This window comes from Sturnus vulgaris, chromosome 11 (genome assembly GCF_052056855.1).
Source record: "Sturnus vulgaris isolate bStuVul1 chromosome 11, bStuVul1.hap1, whole genome shotgun sequence".
Classification (NCBI taxonomy): domain Eukaryota; kingdom Metazoa; phylum Chordata; class Aves; order Passeriformes; family Sturnidae; genus Sturnus; species Sturnus vulgaris.
The window spans coordinates 14,130,744-14,157,218 of record NC_142253.1 but is presented as its reverse complement, the minus strand read 5'-3'; the positions used below and the strand labels follow the sequence as shown (position 1 = coordinate 14,157,218).

The 26,475-nt window shown below is 62.1% G+C and overlaps 4 protein-coding genes across 6 annotated transcripts; 2 read left to right on the top strand and 2 right to left on the bottom strand.

Moving 5' to 3' along the window:
• Positions 1 to 10,961: 10,961 nt before the first annotated feature.
• On the top strand, positions 10,962 to 16,291 carry SEMA3B (semaphorin 3B). Of its 2 annotated transcripts, XM_014869560.2 has the most exons (17): positions 10,962 to 11,073; positions 11,919 to 12,076; positions 12,157 to 12,219; positions 12,308 to 12,427; positions 12,502 to 12,595; positions 12,685 to 12,804; positions 13,132 to 13,277; positions 13,371 to 13,485; positions 13,563 to 13,632; positions 13,717 to 13,861; positions 13,970 to 14,189; positions 14,281 to 14,372; positions 14,546 to 14,587; positions 14,681 to 14,838; positions 14,950 to 15,005; positions 15,084 to 15,223; positions 15,307 to 16,291. In XM_014869560.2, the coding sequence occupies exons 1-17, from the start codon at positions 10,974 to 10,976 to the stop codon at positions 15,745 to 15,747; spliced, it is 2,280 nt and encodes a 759-aa protein (XP_014725046.2). In that variant the 5' UTR covers positions 10,962 to 10,973; the 3' UTR covers positions 15,748 to 16,291. The 2 variants fall into 2 exon arrangements, with proteins under 2 accessions (XP_014725046.2, XP_088027304.1); XM_088171178.1 differs by having other exon boundaries at positions 13,563 to 13,861.
• A 662-nt stretch (positions 16,292 to 16,953) lies between these two features.
• Positions 16,954 to 19,204, bottom strand: LOC106849130 (2'-5'-oligoadenylate synthase 1-like). Its single transcript, XM_014869559.2, has 6 exons — positions 18,904 to 19,204; positions 18,446 to 18,740; positions 18,189 to 18,367; positions 17,865 to 18,106; positions 17,642 to 17,777; positions 16,954 to 17,558 (listed from the first exon to the last, which is right to left on the bottom strand). The coding sequence occupies exons 1-6, from the start codon at positions 19,090 to 19,092 to the stop codon at positions 17,055 to 17,057; spliced, it is 1,545 nt and encodes a 514-aa protein (XP_014725045.2). The 5' UTR covers positions 19,093 to 19,204; the 3' UTR covers positions 16,954 to 17,054.
• A 2,469-nt stretch (positions 19,205 to 21,673) lies between these two features.
• Positions 21,674 to 25,385, top strand: IFRD2 (interferon related developmental regulator 2). 2 transcript variants are annotated; one of them, XM_014869613.2, is made up of 12 exons: positions 21,674 to 21,741; positions 21,856 to 21,972; positions 22,065 to 22,149; positions 22,334 to 22,404; positions 22,484 to 22,641; positions 22,860 to 22,910; positions 23,252 to 23,421; positions 23,535 to 23,640; positions 23,869 to 24,006; positions 24,143 to 24,271; positions 24,346 to 24,441; positions 24,575 to 25,385. In XM_014869613.2, the coding sequence occupies exons 1-12, from the start codon at positions 21,714 to 21,716 to the stop codon at positions 24,653 to 24,655; spliced, it is 1,230 nt and encodes a 409-aa protein (XP_014725099.2). In that variant the 5' UTR covers positions 21,674 to 21,713; the 3' UTR covers positions 24,656 to 25,385. The 2 variants fall into 2 exon arrangements, with proteins under 2 accessions (XP_014725099.2, XP_088027307.1); XM_088171181.1 differs by having other exon boundaries at positions 22,280 to 22,404.
• LSMEM2 (leucine rich single-pass membrane protein 2) lies at positions 25,379 to 26,457 on the bottom strand. The gene is made up of 3 exons (XM_088171185.1): positions 26,130 to 26,457; positions 25,838 to 26,047; positions 25,379 to 25,747 (listed from the first exon to the last, which is right to left on the bottom strand). The coding sequence occupies exons 1-3, from the start codon at positions 26,263 to 26,265 to the stop codon at positions 25,611 to 25,613; spliced, it is 483 nt and encodes a 160-aa protein (XP_088027311.1). The 5' UTR covers positions 26,266 to 26,457; the 3' UTR covers positions 25,379 to 25,610.
• Between the last annotated feature and the right edge of the window lie 18 nt (positions 26,458 to 26,475).

Here is a 26,475-nt window from a genome sequence, read left to right as displayed (position 1 = left end):
ATCTGGCATCATTATTATCCCTCAGGATGGGGATGTGGCTCCACTCTGCAGGGGGACCCCTGCTTACAGGGCAGCACTTCCATGTGTACAGGGCCTGAATCTCTCTGGGCTGGGAGCTGCCTTCCATCAGCTCCCCAAGCCTCAGGATCTTCCATACCACAGGGAGCTCAGCATTCCACACTGCAACCACCCAGGCTTCCTGAGGACAGGGAGGGAGCTCAGGCAGCAGCCAGAACTTCTGAGGCACAAGGCAATGCCAGCAGTGCAGCATGGTGCAGTGGAAGGAAATGTGGGGCAGTGTTTGGGGGTCTCCAGTCCCTGGGGAGGGGCTCTCCTGTTCATCACCAAGCTACCCTCAAGCTGTCAGAGAATGGGAAGCCAGCTGGGAGGCCCCCAGGGGATGCCAGGCATACTGCCCAGAGCCTGGGTAGCAGGGTGGCAGATGGCTGGGGAGCTGGGGACTGGGGAGCAGGGAAGGACCAGGGACACCTTTCAGCCCAGGCAACTGTAGCATCCTTGTTTAGAGTTATTTATAACTGGGCCAAAAATGGAGACATGGCCACAGTCTTGTCCCTCCTTTCCCTAGGGTGCTGTGGTCAATCCAGAGCTGACCAAGGAGCAGATATGGTCCCTGCAGTCCCAGTGAAAGGGCAGTGTGCTCCAACTCCCTACAGAGGCACCCATAGGGTTGTCCTAAACCCCCTCATTGGCTGGGGTGACTGTCAGTCCCAGGGTTAGACAGTCCACCACAGGCTCCAGTCGGGTGTGACGCAGCCATGAGAAGGAGAGGGGATAAAGGCCCTTTCATGGCCCATCAGGGAAAAGGATTCAGCGAGAGAAGCACGAAAGGACATGATGGCACTCAGGACTGAGGCTGCCATGTCCTGCAGCACCAGGGGCTCCTGAGCTGCCCCAGTGGTGGGATGTGGGGTGCCTGCCTCAACCAGGGGGCAGCTGGGGAGCTCTGGGTGCTGGGTCTTGGCAAGCACCCCTGGGTCCCTGCTGGCACCACACAGCCTTGTGTTTGGGTGGTCTAAACCTGGTGCTGTTTCAGGCTGGGCAGTGCTGGCATGGTGGCCCTCTCCAGGGTTGGGAAAGCCCTGGGGCAGCTGCCCCTCTCCCTCCCCTCTGAGCTAGACAACAATTGGCTGCCCGAAGGACGCCGGCCTTGATCCGCATCGCTGGCCGTCCCCAGGGCCGAACAAACAGAGAGGAAAACAGCCCCAGCCGGCTCCTGCCACTGCCGGCATGCAGCCTGCCCCAGCACCCCCAGTGCTCCTGGCCCTGGGACCTCTGCCACACAGCAGAGCTGGCAGCACCGTTCTGCCTGGTGCTGCCAGGGGGCTAATGGTACTGAACCACCTGCTCCACAGCCAGGAGTGAGCCCAGGGGCTGAGCTGGGAGGAGGAAACAGAAACCAGGATAAGCACTCACCGAGCTGGCAGAGGGGCTCTCCGCAATGGGAGTTAGGCACTGAGACCACTGGCTCTGCATGTGGGGTCATCCCTCCTTGCCCAATACAAGGGTCAGCTCGCCCAAAATTCTGTTTGCCGTGGGGCTGGGCCAGTCCCTGGGGCTGCAGGCTGGCTGGGGCCAGCTGGTTGGTGGCAGGAGGCCAGCACAAGCCCAGGGCACATGCCATGGCCTTGCCTAGCCACCTCACATGTTTTCCCCAGAACCCAATTCCCAGAAACCTTTTCCCACCAGTAGAGCTTGGTGCTTCACAGAAATTCCCCAGGCACCCTTCCCAGAGCTCCGCTGTTGGAGAGCCACCCTAGTCCCACCAGATACCGGGGGGGATACCTGAGGCCAGCCCTCGGTGGGCTGCAGGAAGCACAGATGAGGGCTGGGATGGGTATGAGGAATGCCATCCCCAGGACGAGCGGCCACCGTGGCACAATGACGACACAACGGTGACACCATACCAAGGTGGTGATGGGGATACGGGCCCCCAGCTCCCTCCTGGCACTACAGCTGTCCCTGGGAAGGTCAGGCCATGGGTGCCAGGCCAGGGGAGGCTGCTCCAGCTCCGCTGGTTCTGCCTAGAGCGCTGCCTGCTCCCGCTCTGCCGCCGGCAAGGTCAGCGCCGGCCCCCGCTATCCCCGCCGCCGGCCAGCCGCTCCCGGTTTCCACCGGCTGGAGGGACGGGCATGGTGTTGGTGACCCCACACCACCCACGCGGGACATCGCCGTCCCGTGACTTTGTTCCGGCCCGGGAGCCCCGGGAGGCACCGGGGAGCGCCGGGGGCAGCGAGAGCGGGAGGCGGAGCGGCACGGCCGGCACCGAGACCACACCGCCCTCTGGCGGCGGCCGGAGGCACAGCAGCGGCCGACCGCTGCCCGCCCATTGCCCAGCCACTGCCACTGCCGACAGCCTGCCCACTGCCCACACCCTGCACACTGCCCACAGCCTGCACACTGCCCACTGCCCACACCCTGCCCACTGCCCACACCCTGCACACTGCCCACACCCTGCACACTGCCCACTGCCCACACCCTGCCCACTGCCCACACCCTGCACACTGCCCACACCCTGCACACTGCCCACTGCCCACACCCTGCACACTGCCCACAGCCTGCACACTGCCCACTGCCCACACCCTGCACACTGCCCACTCCCCGCACCCTGCCCATTCCCCACACCCTGCCCACTGCCCACACCCTGCACACTGCCCACTGCCCACACCCTGCACACTGCCCACAGCCTGCCCACTGCCCACACCCTGCACACTGCCCACACCCTGCACACTGCCCACTGCCCACACCCTGCACACTGCCCACACCCTGCACACTGCCCACACCCTGCCCACTGCCCACAGCCTGCACACTGCCCACACCCTGCACACTGCCCATACCCTGCCCACTGCCCACTCCCCACACCCTGCCCACTGCCCACACCCTGCACACTGCCCACACCCTGCACACTGCCCACTGCCCACACCCTGCCCGCCCTCTGCCCGCCCACTGTCCACACCCTGGCCGCCCACTTTCCACTGCCCGCCCCCTGCCCGCCCACTGCACACTGCCCACACCCAGCCCAGTGCCCCACCCTGCCCACACCCTGGCTGCCAACACCCGCTCACTGCCCACCCCCCTACCTGCAGCCTGCCCCCCCACTGCCCACACCCTGCACACACCCTTCCGATTGCCTGTACCCTATCTGCCCACTGCCTGCTCACCCACTGCCCACCCCTTCCCACCCCATGCTTGCCCCCTGTCCGCACCCTGCCCAAACCTGCCTGCCCCGTGCCTGTATCCAGCTTGGCCCCGCTGGGCTTCCCCAGCACCCACTGCCTTGTCATTCTCGTGTGACTCCAGCCTACATCCCCCAGATCTGTGCCCCAACAAGCCCTCTCCCCCCACTTGCGCCCCAGAACTCTCTGTGCGACAGCTCCAGTCCTTCAATCTATCCCATGGGAAGTGGTGGCTGTGCTGCCTGGCACCTCTCCAGTGGGTGTCATCTGTTTCCTGAAGCTTCTGGCCACCCCAGTGCTTTCCATGGAGCTCAACAAAGTGAGGTGCCCTGGCACCACAAGGCACAGCACAGTGATCCACTGTCAGTTCTGGAACGACGTGCAAAGAGCCCAGCTCTGCGGTGGCACTGACATTCCAGGATCATGTGTTCCAGCCCCTCTCCACCTGCATGGTCACAGCTGCCAGGAGGGAGGCTGAGGCCTGGCACAGTATTGGCTGAGTCCCTGGCTGCCCGGAGCCCACCCCATGGCAGGAGTGGCTCAGCTGGTGCCGGCGGCTCCTTGGGCACAGATCCTCGTGGCTGGATGCTCTGCAGCCTCTGGCACAGCCATGTCAGCACCTGGCCACTGTCACAGAAGAAAAACACATTCCCTTGCCTCCAGATGGAATTTCCTGATTTGTTTTTTTATTAAAATGGTGCCTATTGCCTCCCCTGCTGGCGGACACTGCTGAACAGAACCTTGGTCCCTTGGCTCTCTCACCTCATGCCCTCTTGGAGGGCAGATGGGCTGAGATCATCCTCTCCCTGCAGCAATGGGCTCGTGCCCAGCCCAGCACGCTGCCCACTCTGTTTAGCGTGTCCAGCGTGTCCAGCCATAAGACGGACTTTGCTTCTCCCTCCTGCCCTGGCTGAGCGGCTCTTACTGCGATAGAGCCACTAAATCCCCAGTTCCCAGGATGCCGGGAAGGCAAGAGAAGTCGGGCGGCTCAAACCGCTCCAGCCCAGCCGAGAACTTGTTACACATTTACCCCACGTTAATGAGGCGTCGCCGGCTGCTCGGCCTTCGGACCGTAGGGATGCTTCACCGGCAGCCCGGCCTCACGGCAGCTGTGGGGGTGCCACGGCGTGAGTCCCCCCAGAATGGGCACCATGGCAGCAGCCACATCCCTCTCCTCCCCCTCCAGCCCCGCTGGGCTGGGCTTTGCAGGAGCAGATGAGGCACTGGGAGGGTGATGAGTGCCTTCACGCTGGCACTCCAAGGCAGAAACAGGACCGAGCAGGCAGGAACGGGCGCCTGGGGACATCGAGATGTACCGCGGCTGTGATCGGGATTCCTAGGCTTGCTTGCACCTCTCTTCCCTTTCCAGTGTGGGCAGAGGGGGTGACAGCACCCCAGAAAGCCCTGGGGTCCCGAGGGGCTGTTCCCAAGCGGCCAACCAGGTCGCTGGGTGCAGAGGGAGGACACACGACACAGTTGCCTTTTGTTGGTGCCGGCCCCGGGAGCAGAGACCAGGGCTTTGCATCCCCTCCCTCCACCCCCGCCGCTGGCGGGACTGGCGCCCAGCACCGGGGATTTGGGGTTTAAAGAGCAGGCGGCAGCCACAGCCCCAGCTTACCCACCGGGCGAAGAGGCAGGAGAGCTCCGGCAGACCCCACGCACCGCAGCAGGTGAGATCATGAATTTGGGGCACGGGGCTGGCCCATTGAGGGGGGCCATGGCGTTGGGGGACTGGGACAATGGAGCTGCCTGGGAAGCAGTGAGGTCCCTACCTCCCCACAGAGGGTACCAGCAGGCTCGGATATGGTCCTGAGAGGGAAGTGAAGGCATTATTGGGCATGTACCACCTTCTTGTCCCTGTCACCCCACAGCTGAGCAGGAACCCCTAAGCCCTGTCCCAGCGGGGCTGGCAGCGGTGAGAACCATGCTGGGAAGTTTCCCAAGCAATGCTCCTTCCCTGGGAACTGGTTTATGGGAAGGGGGGCTCACCTGGTGGCCTCCCACCTGCTGCTCCTTCACTGACTTGGTCAAGACGGGGTTTGCCCTGGCTGGCACCTGGGTGAGCTCCGAGGCAATCGGGAAAGGGGGTATCCTGAGGCTGGGCACGGGGCTGGGCAGGAGTGGGAGCCGGGCCAGCAGACAAGGCCCCATTGTGCCGTGCCGGGGCCGCTGGCTCGGCCATCAATAGCCCCATTATGCTCGGCATCGGCCCCCGCAGCCTTCCCAGCCGGCACAGCCCCCCGGGGAGCACCGTGGGAGGCAATCTGAAGTGGCTGTTGTGTTGGGGGACCAGGGTGACAGGAGAAGGGTGAGAGAAGAGGGCAGGGTGCCGGGACTCCTCCACCACTGTCTGTCTGGGTGCTGCTGGGTACCTTGAAATGATGTGCTCCCTGGTGCCACCAGCTTTGGGGGCAAGATGCCCAAGATAGGAAGCAGGCAGGCTCAGGGGAGGCAGCTGGACGCTGCTGTCCTCACTTCCCCACCCTCACCATCCCACCAGACATTTCCTGTGCCTAAGGTGGCCATGGCTTTACTGCTTTGCCCTGAGGCAGGGATGAGCACGTGGGCAGCGAGGGCCTGGCATCAGCCCTGGGTGTGGATGCAGCCGGGCCAGCAGGAGAAGATGAATGGATCCACGTTCTTCCCAAGAAGACACACCCTGGCTAAAATTACTGACCCCATGGCAGGGACACCAACCTATTTTTAAAGCCTAAGGAGCTGGATGCCGCTGGTTGGTGTGGCTCAGGGAAGGGCCAAAGGGACACGGGCAGGACAGCAGGCAGGGGAGCTCAGCCAGCATCTCCCACTGCCCTCGCGCTGAGGTGGGGAGAGTGCTTGGGTGGTGGCAGAAAGCCTGGGTGTCCTGCTCTTGCCCCACATATGGTTTTGAAGAGCTTTAGTGGCTTTCAGTGCAGGGCACATGGCCTCTCTGCCTGTCCCAGAGCTTGGCTCTGGCAGACACAAAGCCAAGGGCAAATGGTCACCTTGGGTCAGGATCTTATAGGATCCTATAAGACCAGGAACCCTCCCTTTTCCTTTCCAAAAAGCCACTGTCCTGCACCTTCTTCATCACTACTCCAAAGGTTCACCATGTACCCCATGGCTTGGTCCCCATGCTCAGGCACTGGGGTGCACACAACACCCCCATCCCCTGCAGCCCAGATCAGTCCAGCACAGGGTTGGGACAATTAAAAAGGGATTAACTGGGATACACCAGCATGGCACTGCCGGGAGCCGGTACCTAATCCCAGCAGGAATGTACTGGGGCCATAGGGGTCCCTGATGCTGGGGTCTCACCAGCATGCTATGATGGGGGATGGACATAGGGTCAGCATGGGTGTATCCACAGACAGGGTGTGAACCTAGAGCTGGTGTCCCCCTCAGACACTGCCACCATGCTATGCTACAAGGATGCAGCTGTCTCAGGCACGTTTGCTTGCTGCCAGCCAAGCCCTCACACTGGCACACTTAGGATGCCATTGGCTCTGTTCCCTGCCTGCCACATCCTTCCCCTGTACCAGGAATGTGGCAGCCACACAAGGCCAGATGCCATCCCACATCCCAACATTATGGATGTGGGTTGCCACAGACAGACTCCCAAAGAAGTCCTAAAGCCACACCTTTAGTGCCATCACAAACCACCACCAGCAGTTTGGCTGTCCAGACCCAGGGGACACTAGTTCAAGCAGCGTATCCCTGTGCCCAGGTCGTGGGTGTAGGCTGAGATGAGGATGGCACACTTCTTCTGGCTGACTAGTTGGCAGAGTCACTGGCAGTGCTGGTGAAAGCCACCCTGCTGCACAAAACCATTTCTTGGCTGGGGCGCAGTGTTGTGCCAAGCCCATGAGTCACAGGGATGCCTATGGTACCAGCTGTCATGACACAGCTCCCCTTGACCCTGGGGTTTTCCATGTCCTCAGCCATGATGGCTCCACCAGCGCAGAGGGAAGCTCTCTAGGCCCCAGGGACATAGGGGACCACCCTGTAGCACCCCTGGGGGAGTCATCCCCAGAATCACGAGGGTTCTTTTGGTGAGGTACCATTCCTGTTTGGGATACAGGATTTGTACACATCCTGAGGGCTAGTGGATGCCAGTCTCGGCCCTTCTCCCTACATGCAGGGTACCCAGCAGCCGGTGGTCCCGGTCACCCATTCGATGGCATGGATCCACCCCATGATGCCGTGCTGGCTCACCCCGGCACAGGAGATGCAGGAGCGTTGGTCCTTTCCCTGCCGTTCCTCCCCCGGAGCCCTGCGGAGGTGGAGAGGAACTGTTTCCTACCGCTGACACAGCTGGGGGCTTGGGCGCTGCCGGCGAAGCTACAGATGCTTTGCCGGAGCCGGAACCGCCGGGAGAGATTTGGCCGAGGCAGGGACGGGATCAAAGAGCGAAAGCGGCAGCACCTGCTGGTGCCGTCGGCGGTGACACCCCCGCGCTGGCGGGGAGCCAGGCCACCGACACCTGGCTGTGAAACCTTCCGCGGGCTGGCACGGACTGCAGGGATGAGAGCGGGATTCTAGTGGCGATGCCCATTCCAGATGGGGACCGTCATCATGGCCAGCTTGGTGCTTGCCAGGAACACCCCGTGGGGCGGGAAGGGGTGGCCGGCGGCCGACGTGGCGCATCCCTCCCGCGCCGTTTTTTCCGGGATGGAAGCCCGGCCCTCCTGACGCTTGATGGTTTCTCCAGGCGGAGCCGCTGCCAGCAAGGTCCCCTCAGGGCTCCAGGGCTGTGGTGATGGTGACGTCACCTGGTCACCTCGCCACGCTTGCCGGGAATGGCGGTAGTTGGAAAAGTCCCAACTGGGTGAAGGGAAACTGAGGCACGGTGCTGGGAAAACAGGAAGGTGTTCATGGTGTAAGCCTGGGCACAATATCCCTGTCCCCCCATCTCAGCGCCATGCCGGAATAGCAGGCGCAGGGACGCCATGCTCGTGTGGGGATCACCCAGCCCAAAGTCCTGCTGGTGCCTGGACAAAGTCTTGCAGCAGAGTAACCCCTGCCGTACCGGTGCCAGCTTCTCTGCTGCCCCACTCGTGCCCTCTCTGTCTCTGTCCTCCTTGCTGCCCACAAAGCTGGGCTGGGCGCCACTCGGCACTCTGGCATAGTCAGGAGAACAAGTGGTGGTGCTAGAACAGAGCCTGCCAGCATGCCAGAATACCAGGGTTGGCAGCACGAGGGTTACTGTCAGTGGGATAGCAGGGCATTTTCCGGGCACCCTGCCTGGCACAGATTCTGCCTACTGCTGGCCTGCCTGCACAGCTCTGGCTTCCTTCCTGATGAACTCACTGCCTGCCTGTGCCAGCTGCCTACCTGCACCTGCACCTGACCTGCCTGCACCCGCTGCTGGCCTGCCTGCACTCACTGCCAGCCCACCTGCGCTCGCTGCCTGCTGGCACCCACTGCCTGCTGGCACCCACTTCTGTCTTCCCACGCACCCTGCACCTGCCTGCACCCTGCCTGCCTGCAGCTCTGCCTCCTCACTCGCTCTGGACCTGCCCTCCTGGACTCCTGCACCTGCAGGTAGGAACAGTCAGGGGCACGGGAGAAGCAGGCAGGTGTGGTCCCCAAGGCAGCTCGTGTTTCCCCCCCGCCCCGAGCCCTGCCCGCCGAGGCACGCGTGGCCCCGCTGCCGGCACCACTCGGCACTTGCTATTCTTGGCAGCGGCAGCTGGAAAATGGGAGGCAGCGGAGGAATTTTGTTTGCTCCGAGCTGGGCTCGGGCCAGACATCTGGGCTGCAGCTGAGCGGGGCGCAAGACCGGCCCCCCGTACCCCCGGTACGGCCCCGGCACCCCTCGGCACTGTCCCCACACCCGGGCATGCAAATGCCTGTCCCGGGGAGGAGGTAGCCCCGCCACCACTCGTGTGCTGAACCACACGCGTGCCGAGCTTGGCATCCGCAGCTCTGCCCCGGGAACAGCGGCTGTCACCGCGGGTATCCCCGTGGGTGTCACCCTGGGCCACTGGGGTGGCAGCACGGGAGGCTGGGGGTGTTCTCCTGTGTGCGTGTCTGTGTGACGGTGCCCGCGGGTCTGTTCGTGAGTGTGCATTCGCACACACGTGTGCGTGTCCCTGTGCGCGCCCCCGGCCCCGCCCCGCCCCGCCCCACGGGGCCGCCCCGCTCCCTCCCGGCGGACGCGGCGGGCGGGGCCGGGCCGGACCGAGCCGAGCCGGTACACAGGTGGGTGCCGGGGTTCGGGGGGCTGGCAGGGTACGGGGATGGCCGGGGAGTGATCCCGGACGGGTTCTCTGCGCTGCCGTCGGGGGCTTGCCCGTGCTGGTGCCAGGGGGCTCGCGGCGGGGTTCGTGTCCCTTTCGGCACTGGAGGGCTGGCGTCGGGGTTGGCACGGGGAGTTTCGCGGGCTGGATCTGCCGGGGTTGGAACGGAGGGTCTGTGGTGCTGCCGCTGCTGCCCGCTCCCCACCCAGCCCCCCGTGCCAGCCGAGTCAGAGCCGCCCCGGCCGCTCGACAAGTGAGGGCAAGCGGAGACCCCCGTGCCCCGGCACGGCCCCAGCTGGCGGCAGCCGTCGGGGCTGCCAGAGCCCGACAGGTCCCGCGCCTCATCCCGGCGCCTCTGTAAATGCCATTAGCGCCGACCGTCTTCGTGCCGGGACACCGGGCAGCCATACCCGGCACTGCGCCCAGCCAGGCCTTGTGCGCTGCCCGCTGCTTGCCCCGGGCTCACCTCCACCGGCCGGCCCGAAGAGGGCTGCCCTGCCCGCAGGAGCCCCATCCATGCCATATGTGTGTCACCCTCCAGGCCAGCCTCCACCAGTTCCCAGCTCAGGCAGGGTAGCAGAGCCTGGGGTGATTGCCCCTAACCCCGGGGCTGTGGTGGGGCTTTGGTTGTCACTAGTGTCCTGGTGAGGCCCCAGTGGCTGTGACACGGGTGAAACTCACAAGGGCTGATGACCGGCATGGCTCAGTTTGTGCCTTCCTCAAGGCACTGCAGCACGGCCAGGGGGCAAGGTGGGATCTGTGTTCTGGCACAGTGCCCTGATAACCATCACCTCCCACTCCCCAGAGGAGAGCATGCTGCTGTCAGAGCCGGAGGAGGACTTCCCTACCTCGTGGTGGGGCACCCATCAGAGTGGCAGACACACCAGCATAGGCCCCTCTGAGTATTGTGGGCACTTGCTTAGCCAGAGCCCCACAAATCCTGCTCCCATTTGCATGGTGGTACAAGAAAGGCCAGGGGCTAACGGTGGGGCTGTCGCAGGGGGGGAAACTGAGGCACGGGATCCCATGACTACCATCACAGACAGCTTGCTCAGTGCTCAGGAACCCACTGTCTGCCCAGGGTTCTCTATCTAGTTGTCACCACTTCGGTGCTTTCTCTGTCCTTGTCCCCATTCCTATAGGACAGCTCTGTGCTTGCAGGCAGGAATGGGCAGAGCCCAGCACACTCCTGCTGATGGGTTCAGACAGGCATGGGCAGGGCTGGATGCTACTTGGCTGGGCTTCCTCTGTTTCCCCACGGGCAGGAGCAGAAGGGGTGTTTCTGAAGCCCATTATGTTTGGGGTAGGATTAACGGGGGCTTAAAAGTAGGGAGGGACGTGGCTGGCTCATATCCTCTCCAACTGCCAGGTTGAATCCAGCGGGGGATCCCCTCATGCCATGCCTGGAGTTGCCCTATGCTGATGCTCAGGGCTCTCCAGACATCATCGCAGCATCGGGGAGGGATCGTGGTCTGGGGGCTGTGGGGAGGAGGCTGTAACCCGAGCTGAGGTCTTGTTTCTCTGCCCCAGCCGCGGCGCCACCAGCCAGACCCCAGCCATGAGCCGCACGCTGCTCCTGCTCCTGCTTCTGCTGCGCGGGCTCGCCGCTGGCCGCCCCCCACCCGCTGCCACCCCCCGCCTCAAGCTGTCCTTCCCCGGTGAGCATGGGACATGGGCGGGGAGGGGGGGGTCAGGTGTGGATGCACTGGTTACGTGTCAGCAGCATCCAGCATCATCCCGAGGGACAGGAGTATCCTGGGGGGACCCTCGTGGGAGAGGTGCAAAACCCCAGCGCTGGCACGTCCCCGGAACTGCTGCCACCCTCCCCGCGGGCTATCAGGTGTTGGTACTGGCTGCCATGTTCCTTTCCTAATGCCAGCCCCTCCAGGGCAACCTGCCTGTCCTTGGGGCCGTGCAGGTGCTTGGGACCTCACTCCCAGCCCCTGGCATGTGCAGGCTCAGGTGCCCCTATCCCTGTGTACACCGTGGTGGCACTCCCTAGCCACAGCTGTGCCATACTTGTTGGGAATGTCGTGCTACCTGGAGCCGTGTCCCTCCTGGCCACTCCATGGGCTCCAGCACGGCGCAGGGGGCTTTGTCCAGCGGCGGGTCTCAGCAAGGGCTGTCCTCCCAGCCTGACAAAGGGCTGTTTGTTCCCGCCACGGTGGGATTAGCTCCGCAGGGCAGGGAATGGCCCCTTCTCCCCTGCTGCCGGGTGAGCGCTGAAGAGAGATGGGTGCCGAGGGGCATGGGAATCATTGCTGAGTGATTTGGGGATGAGTCTCGGGGGACACGGGGATGGGTGTGGGGCTGGCATGGGGACGAATGCTGGGCAGGCAAAGGCTTAGTGAACCTAGTCAAGCCAGTGGGACAGGTTTGGGGGAGGGGATGGCATGGCAGGGGGCCGTGGCCTGACCCAGGCTGCCTCGGAGCGTGTCCGGGGCAGTGGAGATGGACAGGCAGTGGTGGGGCCGGGCTGAGCAGTGCCGGTGGGTCCCGGCAGAGCTGCGGGCTCGCCATGGGCTGCGCCTCTTCTCGCTGGAGCACTCCTGCTGCTACGAGGCCCTGCTCCTGGACGAAGAGCGCGGCCGTCTCTTCGTGGGCGCCCAGAACCACCTCCTCTCTTTGGCCCTGGATGACATCAGCCAGCGGGACAGGAAGGTAACAGGGCGGGGGGGACATGCTGGCAGGGCAGTAGTGGGTGCACCAGGTGCTGTGAGCATCCCCTTTTCCTCCCGCAGATTTACTGGCCGGCTCCCGTGGAGTGGAGGGAGGAATGCAACTGGGCCGGCAAGGACATCATTGTGAGTGATGGGGAGTGTTGTGGAATGCCAGGACTGTACCAGGGATCTGCCCCAGCACTACCTCACCCTTCATTCCCTCCATCCCCAGGCTGAGTGCATGAACTTTGTGAAGATCCTGCACCCCTACAACCGGACCCACCTGTACGCCTGTGGCACTGGTGCCTTCCACCCAGTCTGTGCCTTTGTCGAGGCTGGCCAGCATGCAGAAGTGAGCCTCCCCTGGCACCACCGCAGCCCCCAGCTGCTGCAAACTGCCCACCTCCCATCCTTACCCCTCTCCAGGAGCCTGTTTTCAAGCTGGACCTCCACCACACTGAGGATGGCAAAGGGAAGAGCCCTTATGACCCCCGGCATACAGCTGCCTCTGTCCTTGTGGGTAAGGGCATTCTGAGCCGGGTACTGGGTGCAGCGTGGCACAGGGGTGCCGGGGGGGTCCCCTATAACGCTTCCCTCGGTGCCTGCCAGGCGAGGAGCTCTACTCTGGGGTGGCCACCGATCTGATGGGCCGTGACTTTACCATCTTCCGCAGCCTGGGCCGGCGTCCCTCCATCCGCACGGAGCAGCACGACTCTCGCTGGCTCAACGGTCAGTGCTGGGGACTGGGAGGGCGGGGGGCGAGGGGGGCCACTGGCACCCTGGCACAGCAGTGCTGCTGCCTGGAAGCATCAGGGCAATGACTCCTTCAGGCTCAGATGTACACTGTCCTTCACTGCCTCCAGAGGGTGATTTCAGGGGTTCCTGTGTTTCCTCCAGACCCCCAGTGTCTGGTGGAGTCCCAGCCTCGCTCTGCCTCTGCTCTGCAGCTGGGCAGGGTTGGTTCTGCACCCTCCCCTGGGACCCTAACAGGTGCTCCAGGGTATTTGGGCAGCAGAACTAGTAGAGGTATTGGAAGCACCACTCCTCTGTCCCCAGAGCCCAAGTTTGTGGCCGTTTTTTGGGTGCCAGAGAGCGAGGACCCCGACGACGACAAGATCTACTTCTTCTTCCGTGAGACAGCAGTTGAATGGCAGCAGGGGCTGGGCAAGACCAGCTTCGCCCGCATTGGCCAAATCTGCCGGGTGAGAGCATCCACAGACAGGTGGGCTGAGGGCCAGGGTGCCCAGGAGTGCCAGCTGCTGCTGCTGACACCCGTGTCCTCCTTTCCCTGGCAGAATGACATGGGCGGGCAGCGCAGCCTGGTGAATAAGTGGACAACATTCCTAAAGGCTCGGCTAGTCTGTGCCATGCCAGGACCTGACGGGGCAGACACCCACTTTGATGAGCTCCGTGAGTGAACGGGGATGTGACCCCACCAGTGTAGCTGTGAGCAACACTGGCAGCACTGATGCCTTCCCTGCTTGCAGGGGATGTTTTCCTGTTGCAGACGAAAGACAAGCGCAACCCTCTGGTCTATGCCATCTTCTCCACCTCCAGGTCAAGCCCCCTCCCCAGTTCCCTGCACATACCCAGTGATGTCCCCCTGTCCCCCTCACATCTTTCCCCTCTCTCTCCCACCAGCTCTGTTTTCCAAGGCTCAGCTGTCTGTGTCTACACCATGGCTGACATCCGCCGGGCTTTCCTGGGTCCCTTTGCACACAAGGAAGGTCCCAACTACCAGTGGGTGTCATACCAGGGGCGTGTGCCATACCCCCGCCCAGGCATGGTATGTGGTGTAGGGGTGTCCTGGCTGGTGCCACCAGTGGGATGCCACTCCGTGGGGTGGGGGAAGTGGAGTGTGAGACCCTGCTTAGCCAGTGCTGTCTCCCTGCAGTGCCCCAGCAAAACCTTTGGCACCTTTGGCTCCACCAAGGACTTCCCAGATGAGGTGATCCAGTTTGCCCGTCACCACCCGCTGATGTATAACCCTGTCTTGCCCCATGGCCAGCGCCCTCTCTTCCTGCAAGCTGCCACACCCTACACTTTCACCCGCATTGCTGTCGACCGTGTCAACGCTGCTGATGGCCACTATGATGTCCTCTTCATTGGCACAGGCATGTAGTGACCCTAGGGATGGGGCACAGTGAGGGAGAGCAGGGGGATGCTGGGGCTGGGACCCGTGGCCTCACCCCTCCCTGCCTGCAGATGTGGGCACAGTGCTGAAGGTGGTCTCAGTGCCCAAGGAGAGCTGGCACCGCATGGAGCCGCTGCTGCTGGAGGAACTGCAGGTCTTCCAGGTGAGGGTCAGGGTTCCACATCCCACCAGTAAGACTTCCCCAAAGCACCCTCATGTGTGGTCCATGCTCTGGGTTGTGCCAGGGCACTCCAGCTGCCAGGATATGGGAGGCAGGAGGCTGCATACCCAGGTTCCCCCATGCACCCTTAACTCCTGCCCATGCTCTGCCCACAGGATGCCTCCCCTATCACCAGCCTGCAGCTCTCCTCCAAGCGGGTAAGGGGGGACCCCTGGGCATTCCTGTGTGCACTGTGGCTCTGCCTAGCCCGTGCCACAGCATGGGGGTGCTCAGCTCTGCTCTTCCCCCAGCATCAACTGTATGCTGGCTCAGCCACAGCGCTGGCCCAGCTGCCCCTGCACCGCTGCAGTGCCTATGGCAAAGCTTGTGCTGAGTGCTGCCTGGCCCGGGACCCATACTGCGCCTGGGATGGCAACACCTGCACCCGCTACGTGCCCAACACCAAGAGGTAGGTGACATGCCAGGATGCAGTGGTGGGGCAGCCAGCCTGCCCCGAGTTCATGATGAGGAGCACAGGTCACGCTGTTGCAGCCCCTGCTCCTCCATCACCTTCCCACAGGCGTTTCCGCCGGCAGGATGTCCGCAATGGTGACCCTAACGTGCTTTGCTCTGAAGGTGAGCTGGGACTCAGACAGAGTCTGGGAGCCAGCCCTGCCATGGTGAGGGGCTGACAGCCACGCTATGTCCCTGCAGATCCCAGGCGGGACACCGTGCCCCAGAAGCAACTCTACGGAGTGGAAGGAAGCACTGTTTTTCTGGAGTGCATCCCCAAATCCCTGCAAGCCCACATCCTCTGGACATACCAGCGCACCCTGAACGATCCCCAGCGAGAGGTAGGCTGTCTCTGGCCGGGTACCGCCGGTGGCACTGTGCCATGTCGTGCCGAGCTGACCTCTCATCCCCATGGCGGCTGCAGGTGCAGATGGACGAGCGGGTGGTGCGGACAGAGCGGGGTGTCCTGCTGCGCAGCGTGCAGCGATCTGATGCCGGCCTCTACCTCTGCCACGCCACCGAGCACGGCTTCACCCAGCCCCTGCTGCGACTCTCCCTGGAGGTGATCGGCCCCTGGCAGGCCACGGGCGTGGCATCTGCCGGAGACGCCCAGCTCGCTGCCGCCATCCCCGGCCGCAAGGTCTGGTACCGGGACTTCCTCCAGCTGGTGGAGCGCCCACCGCTGGGAGCCACGGACAAGGTCTGCCAGAGGCTCTGGAGCCGGGGAAGACCCCCGCCACCAGCCCGCGCTCCCGCCGGTGCCCCCGGGCGCGGGCAGGGCGAGGAGCCGCGCAGAGCCCGTCGCCGGCGCACCCACGAGGGGCCGCGGGCCGAGCGGGGCCCCCGCAGCGCATCCCCCTGGTGACCCGGGGATCGGCCCCGGGCGCCGGGCTCTGCCTAGGGGCAGGGCCGCAGGTGGGGCACAGCCTCGGCCGCCCTACCGGCAGCACTGCGTGGGCAGTGGCGGGGGGCTGCAGCTCCGGGGCCGCAGGAGGGCAGCCGGGCTGAGCAGCCCCCTGAGGGGCTGCCGACTGCCCTCGCCACCGGCTCCAACACCGGTGGGGACCCAGCCGGCTGCCAGCATCGCAGAGTCACCGAAATATTTATTAACGACTGTTACGATGAATGTAAACCTGCAGGGCCAGGCGGTGCCCCCCTCCCCCCAGCACGGTACTGCGTGAGGACGGCACAGCTGGGTGACACTCGGGTCCCGAAGGGGCTACAGGCAGGAGTGGGAGCACAGAGGGGCAGGACAGGCACTGGTGGGACACAGGGGCCCAGCAGGAGGAGGGGGACACAAAGAGGAGATGTGGGGGGGCATAAAGGTGGCACCCACCGCCCTGGGTGTAGACCAGTGGCACAGGGGACCTTATACTAACTGAGCACAATAAAGCAGATTCAGCCGCCCAGGGTCCTGCGTCTGACCCAGAGCCCTAGGAAGCACTGTCGGGAGCAGTCCGGTGCCTCACAACGTCGATCCACTCTGGCGCCCTAAGGCTAAAGGGGTGGGATGTTCGGTAACACTGGAGGGCTGAAGGGAGACAAGACCTGCAGGGACATTGCCAAGATTCATGGGTTTCCCTCAGTCTTCCAGCTCCCCGTACTTTCAGCTCCACTTTGATTTCTGGAAGATGAAAACCAAACTTCCCCAGTGCCAGCAGGCAGCAATTAAGTCAGTGACCAAAGGTGACCTCGGAGTCTGCTGCCTCCTGCTGTCGGGACACCTGGTGGCACTGGCCACATCCCACAGCCTCTGGTGACACCATGCTACTAGCACAAACCACGTCCCAGCTCTGGCTGCACCCCAGCCTAGACACTTGAGCACAGGCAGGCAGTGGTGCAGGCAGGAGCAGACAGAGAAAAGAGCTGGGTTTTTTTCTCACGAGGTCCAGCTGTCAGCAGGCTGGCACGCCTGACCCCACCAAGCACTGCTGTACTGCACCTCTCTGTCCCTATGCCATCTCAGCAGCTTGCAGCATTGAGGCCCCCCCTCACCCCAAAGGACTGGTGGCTCCAACCCCTTTGACCACCCCATGTGACACCTGTCACTATTCCCAACAGACCAAGCAGCTCAAGGGTCTACTAAGTATTTATTTCCAGCATGACAGGAGGGTACACAGGGGCATGGGCTGGTGCTGAGGGCAATGCTCAGGAAGGCAAGCATGCAGGGAACTAGGAGAGCTGGGAGCCTGCACCCCCCCGGAGCCGTAGGAGCATGTAGATTGTGCTCATGGGCTTGACGTCGTAGTGCGCCAGTGTGTGCTGGTCCTCCAGCTCCTGGGGGCCATAGGTCAGGCGTTGCTCATTAGCAGAAGGCCCTTGCCGAGCCTGGATCTGCTCCTTCAGCTGTCGGACGGTGTCAGTGGGCAGCACCGTGTAGGTAGTGGTCCGATTCTTATCATCCTTGACAAAGACCTCCATCTTCTGAGGCTCAGTCTGCAGCAGCACCAGCGTGGTGTTGTAGAAGATGCCATGCTCGGCCAGGGTATCGCAATCCTGTAGGATGATGTTGCTTCTGCCTGAGTCCTGCTGTGCCAGGCGCTGTGTGTATGGCGGGATGCCCCACAGTTGCTGGATCATCTCCTTCAGCTCCCTAATGGTGGTGTAGGGGCTGACAGTCCTTGTCAGTCTGTCACCTAACAACTGCACCACCTCAATGGTCACGGGCCGGGCTGGCTGCAGGGACAGGAGAGCAGGTGGGCAAAACAGCAGGGGCAGGGGTGGGGGACTGTGATACTCACAGGCTCAGGCAGCCTTACCTGCACATCCCAGGGCTGGACATTTTGAAGGCAGGGCAGTGAGCTGCAGTATCTGGCAGCTTCACGTGCCATCAAGAGCCAGTCCTTGTCTTGGCCCAGGATCCCCGTGGGGTCAGCAGGGTCCAGAATGACAGGGCTGCAAACACAGAGAGTGGGCATTGCTGTCAGCCCTGGTCAGTACCATGGGGCTAGCGGGCACAATCCCACTGGGCATGGTCCTCACCGGGAACTGCGCAGCAACCTCTTGACATGGGCACCAATCTCTCTGTCCTTCAGTGAGTAGTACGTCTCCCAGTAGATGCAGATCTTCTGGGGCAGGCGCAGCAGTTCCAGCACTGTGCGAAAGCCCTGAGCCATGTCAAAGCAGTCGGAGGAGCCTGTGGCCTCCTCCCAGGCATAGATGGTCAGCAGCTCCAGGGCATACTTAGGGGGCAGGTGCGCATTGGGGTACTGTGGACTCAGCAGCTGGGGAGAAAACAGAGATGGGGGTGAGAGCTGGCTGGGATGGGTGTCTATTGGGAACTGGGAAAGCTGGGCAGCCCCTCACCTCCTTCTTGTACCAGTACTTGACCAGGCGCAGGAGGTTCTTCAGCTTGGCAGGGCAACGCTTCACAAACTTCTTCTGCAGCTCAGTGAAGCACGGGGAAAACTCCCCGGGCTGGCTGCGGGCATCCAGGAGTCTCACATACACTTCTGCATTTGGTCGGGCATTCTGAGTCACCTGCCCTGTGGGTGAGAAGGAGAGTGAGAGCCATCCCAGTACTGACACCATTGCCTATCCCTGTGCCAGCCTGCAGCCCTTACCCAAAGCATCATAGGCAGGCAAGATATCCACATCAATGGACTCTTTAGTCATCTTGGAGGACAGAGTAAGGCTGAGGGAGCGCGGCGTGTTGTCAGGCCCCTTGTACCTGGGCTCACTGAAGTACACCTTGAACTGCAAGCTCTCCCTGCAAGCCTTCAGCCTTATCATGATCAAATCCAGGATATGCTTTCTGTTCTTCTTCTGCTCCTCATAGCTGGGTAAGCAGCTGAGGAAGAGCACCACATCAGCATCAGAGTTGTTCTTCAGAGCTGTGCCCTTGCCTGCTGATCCGCCCTGCAGAGAGAGACCCTGCCTGCTCAGTGCCACTGCCAGCACCAGGATCGGCTGCCACCACTCCTGGAGCTGCCAAGGGAAACTGAGGCAGGGCAGGAGCTGGAGCATGGGACATGGGTGGCAGCAGGGGTGCCAGCTGGCCCCCAAGCTAGGCAGCACTCACCTTGACAGTCTTTAGAACGTGGATTTCATCCCCAAAGCAGTTCCTCTTCAGAAATTCACAGATTTGCCCCACTGCCTCCTTCACCTGCATGGTGAAAGCTGGGCTGGGCTGCAGGGTGTCCGCGATCCAGCCATCCAACTTCTTGGTGGTTACTATTTTCAGTCCGTCCGTGGATGTCGCCCAGTCCATATCCGTACTGACAGGTGTGTCGCTCCCTTTGCCCTTTTCTGAATTTGCTGCCCGCTCCGTCTACTCCCGTCAGCACCTTCCCACTCCCCACAGCCTGCTCCTGTCTGCAGCAGCTTTTAAATCTTCCCGGGCCACCGCCCCAGTGCGTCACCGCCGGGAACTTAAGGTGGACCCAGGTCGTTCCCACGGCATCCCCCGGGTGTCTCCGGTGCCACCACCGCGGGGTGGTGGAGGGGGCAGGAGTGGCTGCACATCACCCTGACATCCAGCTCAGGGTGGGGGTGGTAGAGAGGCAGTAGCTAGTACGTGTAGGATGTTATGGCCCGTGCTACCTTAAGCTGGGAAATCTGGAGTTTCGTTTTCCGTTCCTGACGCAATTTCAGTTTCTGCCTCTGCCAAGCTGGAAACGAAAGTGCAAAGGAACCCGCGACTGCGCTCCTGGCCCAAATAAACAGGGAAGAGCCAAATAACAGAAACTCACAAACTCGGCGCAGGGCCAGGAGGATGGGCGGAGGCTGTAGGTAGAAGGGGAGTGTGCTCCTGGGAGCAGGAGCTGGCAATAATGGGAATAGGGGCAGGATAGGGAATAGGGGCAGGAGCAAAAAGGGGCAGTGAGTCAGAACATGGACAGGAGACAGGCAGAGGCTTAGGAGAGGAAGGGAAGAAGGGAGGACCAGGGATAGGGACAAGAATGAGTCAAAGCAAGGTCAGCAGCAGGGGCAGGGATATGAGTAAGAGGGAGATAGGGTCCATTTGGGGTCAGGGACAGGAATGGGGTACAGATAGGGCAGAGGAGAGATGGACAGGGATATACTCAGGAGTAGGGACAAGGACAGAAGTAGAGATATTGGATATTAGGATAAAGTTTTTTTTATGGAAAGAGTAATAAAGTACTGGAATGATCTGCCTGAGGAGGCAGTGGAGTCACCATCCCTGGTTGTGTTTAAAATAAGATTGGATGTGGCACTCAGTGCCATGGTTTAGTTGAGGTGTTAGGGCATGGATTGGTCTCAATGATCTTGAAGGTCTCTTCCAACCCAGTGATTCTGTGATTGGCAGCAGCAGCAAATGTCCAGGTCAGGGATGTGGGCAGGAGGAGGGGTAGGTGTCCCCTTAGTGTTGGGTGACCACAGGGCAGGAATACAGGCAAGGGCAGGGTTATTAGGAGGAGAGGCACGGAGAGGACCGGTACTGGGGACAGGGTTACATGCAGGGGCAGAGCTGTGGGCAGGGACAGGTGTCATGGACATTTCACACCTGGCTCATGCAGCCTGAGGAACAAAATGAGGACACCAAGATGAGCATGACAAGAGACATTCTTTATTCACACTCAGGGGCTGTCCTAGTCAAATCGAGGCAACCCAAATGTGGTTCACATGTGGCTCTCACACCCTTCAACTGTTGGGGTACAGCAAGGTTTCATCAATTCCCTGCTGTCCCCATGGCTTTGTAAATAAAGCAAGTGTAATTCTATGGCTTTGGCATCCCTCTTTCCTCATTCTAGAGTCAGTCTCACTACCTCAAGGGGTGTTTATCTGTGAGGCCAGATGAAGCACCCAGGGAGCTGTTGGAGGGCCCAGGCTGTGGGCCTTATCTGCCTGCCTACCCAACCACAGTTATGCAGTGTACAACATAGTACGGGGTATATAGATCTTAGTAAAGGCCAAAACACTTCATAATAGAGAGACTAACTGGTACTTTACTTAGAGAATGAGATTTTCCTAATGAGATGCAGGCAGGGGCAGGGACAAAAGAAGGGATACAAGCAGGGATAGTGAGTGGCCAGCTATGAAGACAGAGCCAGGACAGAGACAGGGACAGGGGCAGAGATGTGCAGAAAATCACGTTAGAAAAAGCCAGTGTCCATAAAGGAGACAGAGGAGTCCTGCAAATTTATTTGAATAAAGGGAGAGACTCCACTGGGCCATGCCCCCAAAGGGTTTCTCTCCCGACGTTCTGATACAGCCTCCTTTTATCCTAACTCCCAGCTGCATGTTGCTCTCTTCCTTTCCCCATTGGCTGAGGTACTAGGAAGGTACAGCCTTTCCGAACCGCCTACCACGTTTCTCCCTTGAACATATAATTTTCCCCTGAACTTCCGAAGTTCAGGCTATCTGAGTTCTGCTGTAGACTTTGTGCAGACCCATTTGTCTATTGCCCTGAAGCTAAGGAATTCAAAGTTCAGGAATTCAAACTGTAGTCAAACTGTCTGGGTTCTGTACCGAACCTGTGTGGCTTGAGGTTAGTAGAGACATTTAGACCCATCCCAAAGACAGGAACACTCATTTCTCCTAAAAACCCTCACCCATCGAATTGCTTGTAAAGACTTCAGTACACATCTTTCCTATTAGGGACCAGGGATAAAGATAGTGTCAAGACAGGGAGAGAGGCAGGGATACTGAGGGAGTAGGGATTAACATAGCGCCTGGACAGGGAGAAAGGCAGAGAGAGGGACACGGGGCTGGGCCAGGGAGACGGGCAAGAACAGGGACGGCGACAAGAGCCCGGGACTGGAGCAGCTCTCGCGGCGCACGCGCAGATGGTGGGGGGCGCTCCCAGAGGGCGGGGCCTGAGTCGGGGGCGGGCCCAGGGGCGGGGCGCGGGGTCCGCGCGCGCCGGCCATGCCGCGCTCCCGCCGCGCCGCGCGCCGTGAGTGGGGGGGGCCCGGGCGAGGGGAGCCGGGGAGCGGGGCCGGGGGGCCGTGTGTGACATGGCCGAGCTGACAGCGCCGGGCTCACACGAGTCTGCTCCGCACCCTCGCAGGCGGCACCGGCAGCGCCCGGGCGAGCTCGCCCGGCAGCGAGGAGGAGGCCGGCAGCGAGGTGCTGAGCCACTGCAGCAGTGCCAGCGAGAGCGCCGGCCCCGCCGATGAGGGACCAGGTGAGCCACGCGGACCCCATGGTGACCCCCACGTAGGTCGCGGTGTCCCCCGCTCTCGGGCTCCCTGGCTTCACGTGGTGCTGCCCGGGCAGGGAGCGAGGCGGCGAGTGAGCAAGGCCAGGAGGAGGAGGTAGAGGACAGGCTGAAAGAGCACATGGACAACCTCCTAGACAAGAGGTGAGGAGCGGCTGTCGCCCCCGTGGGCGCTCCGGGCACGCTGCCCGTCCCTGCCAGCGCTGCCAGCCAGGGGCAGGGACGTGTCCCGTCCCGGGATCCCCCAGCCCGTGACGTCCCCGGTGTCTCGCAGCGCCAAGGCGCGGCAGGCGGCACTGCAGAGCCTGCGCCTGGCCCTGTCCTCCAGAACCCTGTCCGAGTTCCTGCTGGAGCGCCGCCTCACGCTCACCGATTCCCTGGAGAAGTGCCTCAAGAAAGGTCAGGGTGCGGGCGGCGGGGGACGGTACCGGGGGGCCGGTGAGCCGTGTCTGAGGGAGCTCTCTCGTGCTTCCCACAGGTAAAGGAGAGGAGCAGGCGCTGGCGGGCACCGTCCTCACCCTCCTCTGCCTCCAGATGGGCTCTGGCCCGGAGGGAGAAGAGGTGTTCCGCAGCCTGAAGCCCCTGCTCGTCAGCATCCTGACAGACAGCACAGCCAGCCCCAGTGCCCGGCAGAGCGTAAGGCCTGGCCCCTTTCCTCCTGGGGACACCTTCGTGGTGGAGAGACCCCAGGCAATGCCTTTGGGAGCCCCTGCAGTCCCGGAAGGGTGACAGGAGCGTGGTGGGGCAAAGAAGGGGCACCCCAGCCCAGCTGTCCCTTGGCTGGGTGCTGGATCAGGCCCAGCATGACCCAGCCAGGCCTAATTTGACTGTGTTTCCTTCACTTCTCTTGCCAGTGTGCCACAGCCCTGGGCACGTGCTGCTACATTGCTGCTGCTGACCTCGAGGTAACTGCACCTGGGTGTTGTCTGTACCCCTGAAAGAGGGCACCCAGGGGCTGCCATGCCACCTGCCCTCAGCCCATAGTGCCAGGGCAGCCTGGAGCTGAGGTGGAGTAGGGGTACAGGGACATCAGTGACAGCACATGCCCCTTCCCTGGGCAGCCTGGAGCTGAGCTGCGGGAGGCCTGTGTTGCAGAGATGGGGTGTTGTGGATGGAGTAGCCTCTCCTGCCCCAAGGGGCTTCTGGCGCCCATTGGCATGGTGGAACCCCTTTGGTCCCCAGTGCACAGCTCACTGTGGCATTGTCATGGCAGTTCTGGTCTGACTGGCAAGTTTCTCTCCTCCAGGACCTGGTTTCATGCCTGTCCTGCTTGGAGGCCATCTTCAGTCCCCCCAGCACAGGCGAACTGGGCTCGGCACCTGCCCAGCACGGGCCTCTGCACTGCAGTGCGCTCCAGTCATGGTCCTTGCTCCTCACCATCTGCCCCCCCTCCCACCTCAGGAGCATTTTGGACAAGTGAGTGGGGTGAGGAGTGAGTGGAGGCTGGTGTGGGGCAGCCAGCTGCGGAGCATGGCGCCCCTGGGGCACTGCTTGCCCTCCCTGACTGCCCTCTTGTCTCCCTGTTGCAGTCGCTGGCTGCAGCTGCCCCCACTGCTGACCAGCAGCAGCGTTGCCCTGCGCATCCTGGCTGGGGAAACAATTGCGCTGCTCTTTGAGCTGGCCCAGGACCTGGAGGTAAGGCATGGGCTGTGGCAGTGGGAGCAGTGGGTGGGCACTTATCAGGCAGCAGGGAGGGAGCTGCTGTGACACCCTGCCCGTGCCCCAGCCGAACTGGCATTGACCAGTGTCACCACCAGGTGCCCAGGCAGAGGGGCTGGCCCCTGTGATGCCCCAGCCCTGTCCTGGCCATGGCAGTGGGCAGTCCCTGGAGCTCATCCCTCCAAATCCCCTGCTTTTTGGCAGGAGGACTTGTGCCATCAAGATACAGAGTTCCTGTGTACCCAACTCAAGGTCCTGGCTACTGAGAGCAACAAGTACCGAGCCAAGACAGACCGACGGAGGCAGCGATCCATCTTCCGAGACATCCTGCGATTCATCGAGGTACCAGAGCTTGGTGCTGCCCTGCCCTGCCACTATGTGGCTGTTTCCCAGCTGCCTGATGATTCCTCTCTGTGGAGAGCCAGGGGCCACATAGGCTGGTGCCCAGGTTATTGTTGATGCCCCTCTCTCTGCTCAGAGTGGGGAGTACCAGGAGGAGACCATCCGATTTGGCCTGGAGTGCATGTACCTGGACAGCTGGGCACGCCAGCGCACCTACCAAGCCTTCAAGGAGGTGCTGGGCTCTGGCATCCACCACCACCTCCAGGTAGGGGCTGGGCAGATGCACCAGGGAATGCTGGGCTGGTGCTGGTGAGTCTTGACAGACTCCTGCTTTTACAGAACAATGAGCTGCTACGGGAGATCTTCGGCCTCGGGCCCCCCTTGGTGCTGGATGCGGCTGCACTGAAAGCCTGCAAGGTCTCCCGCTTCGAGAAGGTGGTTGCCACCTCCCAGATTTGTGCTCACAGTCCCATCCTCTGCCACCGTGGGCTCCAGATGAGTGCCTGAGTCTGGAAGGCACTGCTGGGGAGGGGGCATCCCTAAGCTATCTCTCTTTCCCTCCTTCTAGCACCTCTACAACTCGGCTGCCTTCAAAGCTCGCACCAAAGCCCGGAGCCGCGTGCGGGACAAGCGGGCGGATGTGCTGTGATGGGCAGAGTGGGGCAGAGCCCCCAGCCCACCTGGACTGCAGACCCAGCACTGTGAGGGGCAGGTGTCCCCAGCCCTCAGGCTTTTATTCGCGTACAGCAGAGTATTTAATACCTGGAGCTGCCCCAAGGAGGGGCTGCCCTCTCTTTTATTTTTTTAACCAAAAAATAGGAAGGATAAAAGAAGAGCAGGGGGAGGTGGTGGCTTGCTGCCGTGTGCCTGCTCTGTGGCTGGGGATCCATGTGGCACAGTGGGAGGGGGTGTCACCCAGGCTCCTTCAGCCTCTTTCAGCGGCAGGGCTCATGTACACCCTCCCCAGTCCTGCAGGGGCACCAGGGTGGCCTGGCACAGCCTGAAGGGTGGGTGGGAGGGCAGAGCTGTGCAGGGCTGCAGAGCAGCTGGTCCTGGTGTCTGTGGCAGGAGTGTCCTCCTCGCCCTGCCATGCTAGGTACAGCCCCTGCCTCCCCAGCCAGCCTGGCATCGGCGATGGTGGCAGAGCAGTGTGGAGTGGCAAGCTCTGCCCAGCCCTGCCAGCTGCCCACTCAGCCCTTTTCCAGCCAAATGTTTTATATGAAATAGTAATCTTGTTGGAAATTAATTACGGGGAAGGGCCACTGCCCAGGCAGGCATGGGGCCATGCCAGTTGGCAGTGCCTGCCACCCTGGGAATGTATCTATCATGGTGATTTTCTAAGACTTTGACTGTAAGAGGTAATTAAAAGGCTAATTGAAGTATGCCTTCTGCCTTATTAAGAGGAAGGGCTGTCTTTGGGGTGGATGCAGGTCTTTACAGCCCAGTTTCTTTCTCTCTCAGCCTGGGGCAGGGGCCGGGATTGCCCCTGTGCCCCAAGGGGCAATGCTGCCCGGTCTCAGCGGGTAAGGCTGCCCGTTCCCCCCTCCTGCCCTTCGGTGCCCCTTCCTGTGGCAGCCCAGAGCCTGTGGTGGGGCCAGGGCAGCTCAGCGGTGCCCGCCAGGCTGGGCACTGGTGTTGAGGTGGGCCCAGAGCTGCCTGCTGGCTGCCCGTAGCTGGTGCACGGCGTCCTCCTGACTCTCCAGCCACTGGGCCAGCGCCCGCACCGACTGGCTCTGCAGGACTGTGGGGAGAGGATGGGGATGTGCTGAGGGTGGGGCAGTTTAGCCCCCTCACAGTTCCCAGTCTCCCCACCCTGCCCAGTGCCACGTACCACTCAGGTAGATGGCCAGTGTGGCCAGGACCAGGCTCGACAGTGCCAGGAGCGCCAGCAGGGCCAGCAGCAGGGGGTGGCCAGGGCCGAGGCAGGGGCAGGGCCTAGTGGTGGGCACGGGGCGCAGGGTGGGCAGGAGCGGCGGGGACACGGGGGACACGGGCCGAGGTGGGGGCCGGTGCAGGCTGCTGGAGGAAGCCGGGCCATTGCCTGCAGGCAGGGGAGAGAAGGGGTCAGAGCCTGGCCATGGGCACAGCCAGGGCTAGCACAGTGCTACCTGCAGTGCTCTCACCCTCTGTGCCCTTGTGCCCGCCTGAGGCCCAGTACAGGTCGCTGATGGACTCCACGGGGCGCAAGCTGATGGCTCCAGACTCACTGCTGTCAGGGTCCCCAGGCTCTGCCAGCACAGCACCCTCGGCCCTTCCCATGCTGTCTGCTGGAGTGGAGGCAAAGGGTCAGCCTGTGCCCTGCCCACAGCGCCCGCCTGCCCTGGGCACCCCTGTGGGACCAGAGCGGGGAGGCTCTCAGCCTTGGCAACCGGGTTCTGCACCAGGGCAGGCAGCCAAAAGGCTGGTGTTCCTTTGGCATAGCCCTGCAGCCACAGTGGGCAAGCACTGTCTGTGCATCCCTGGCCACAC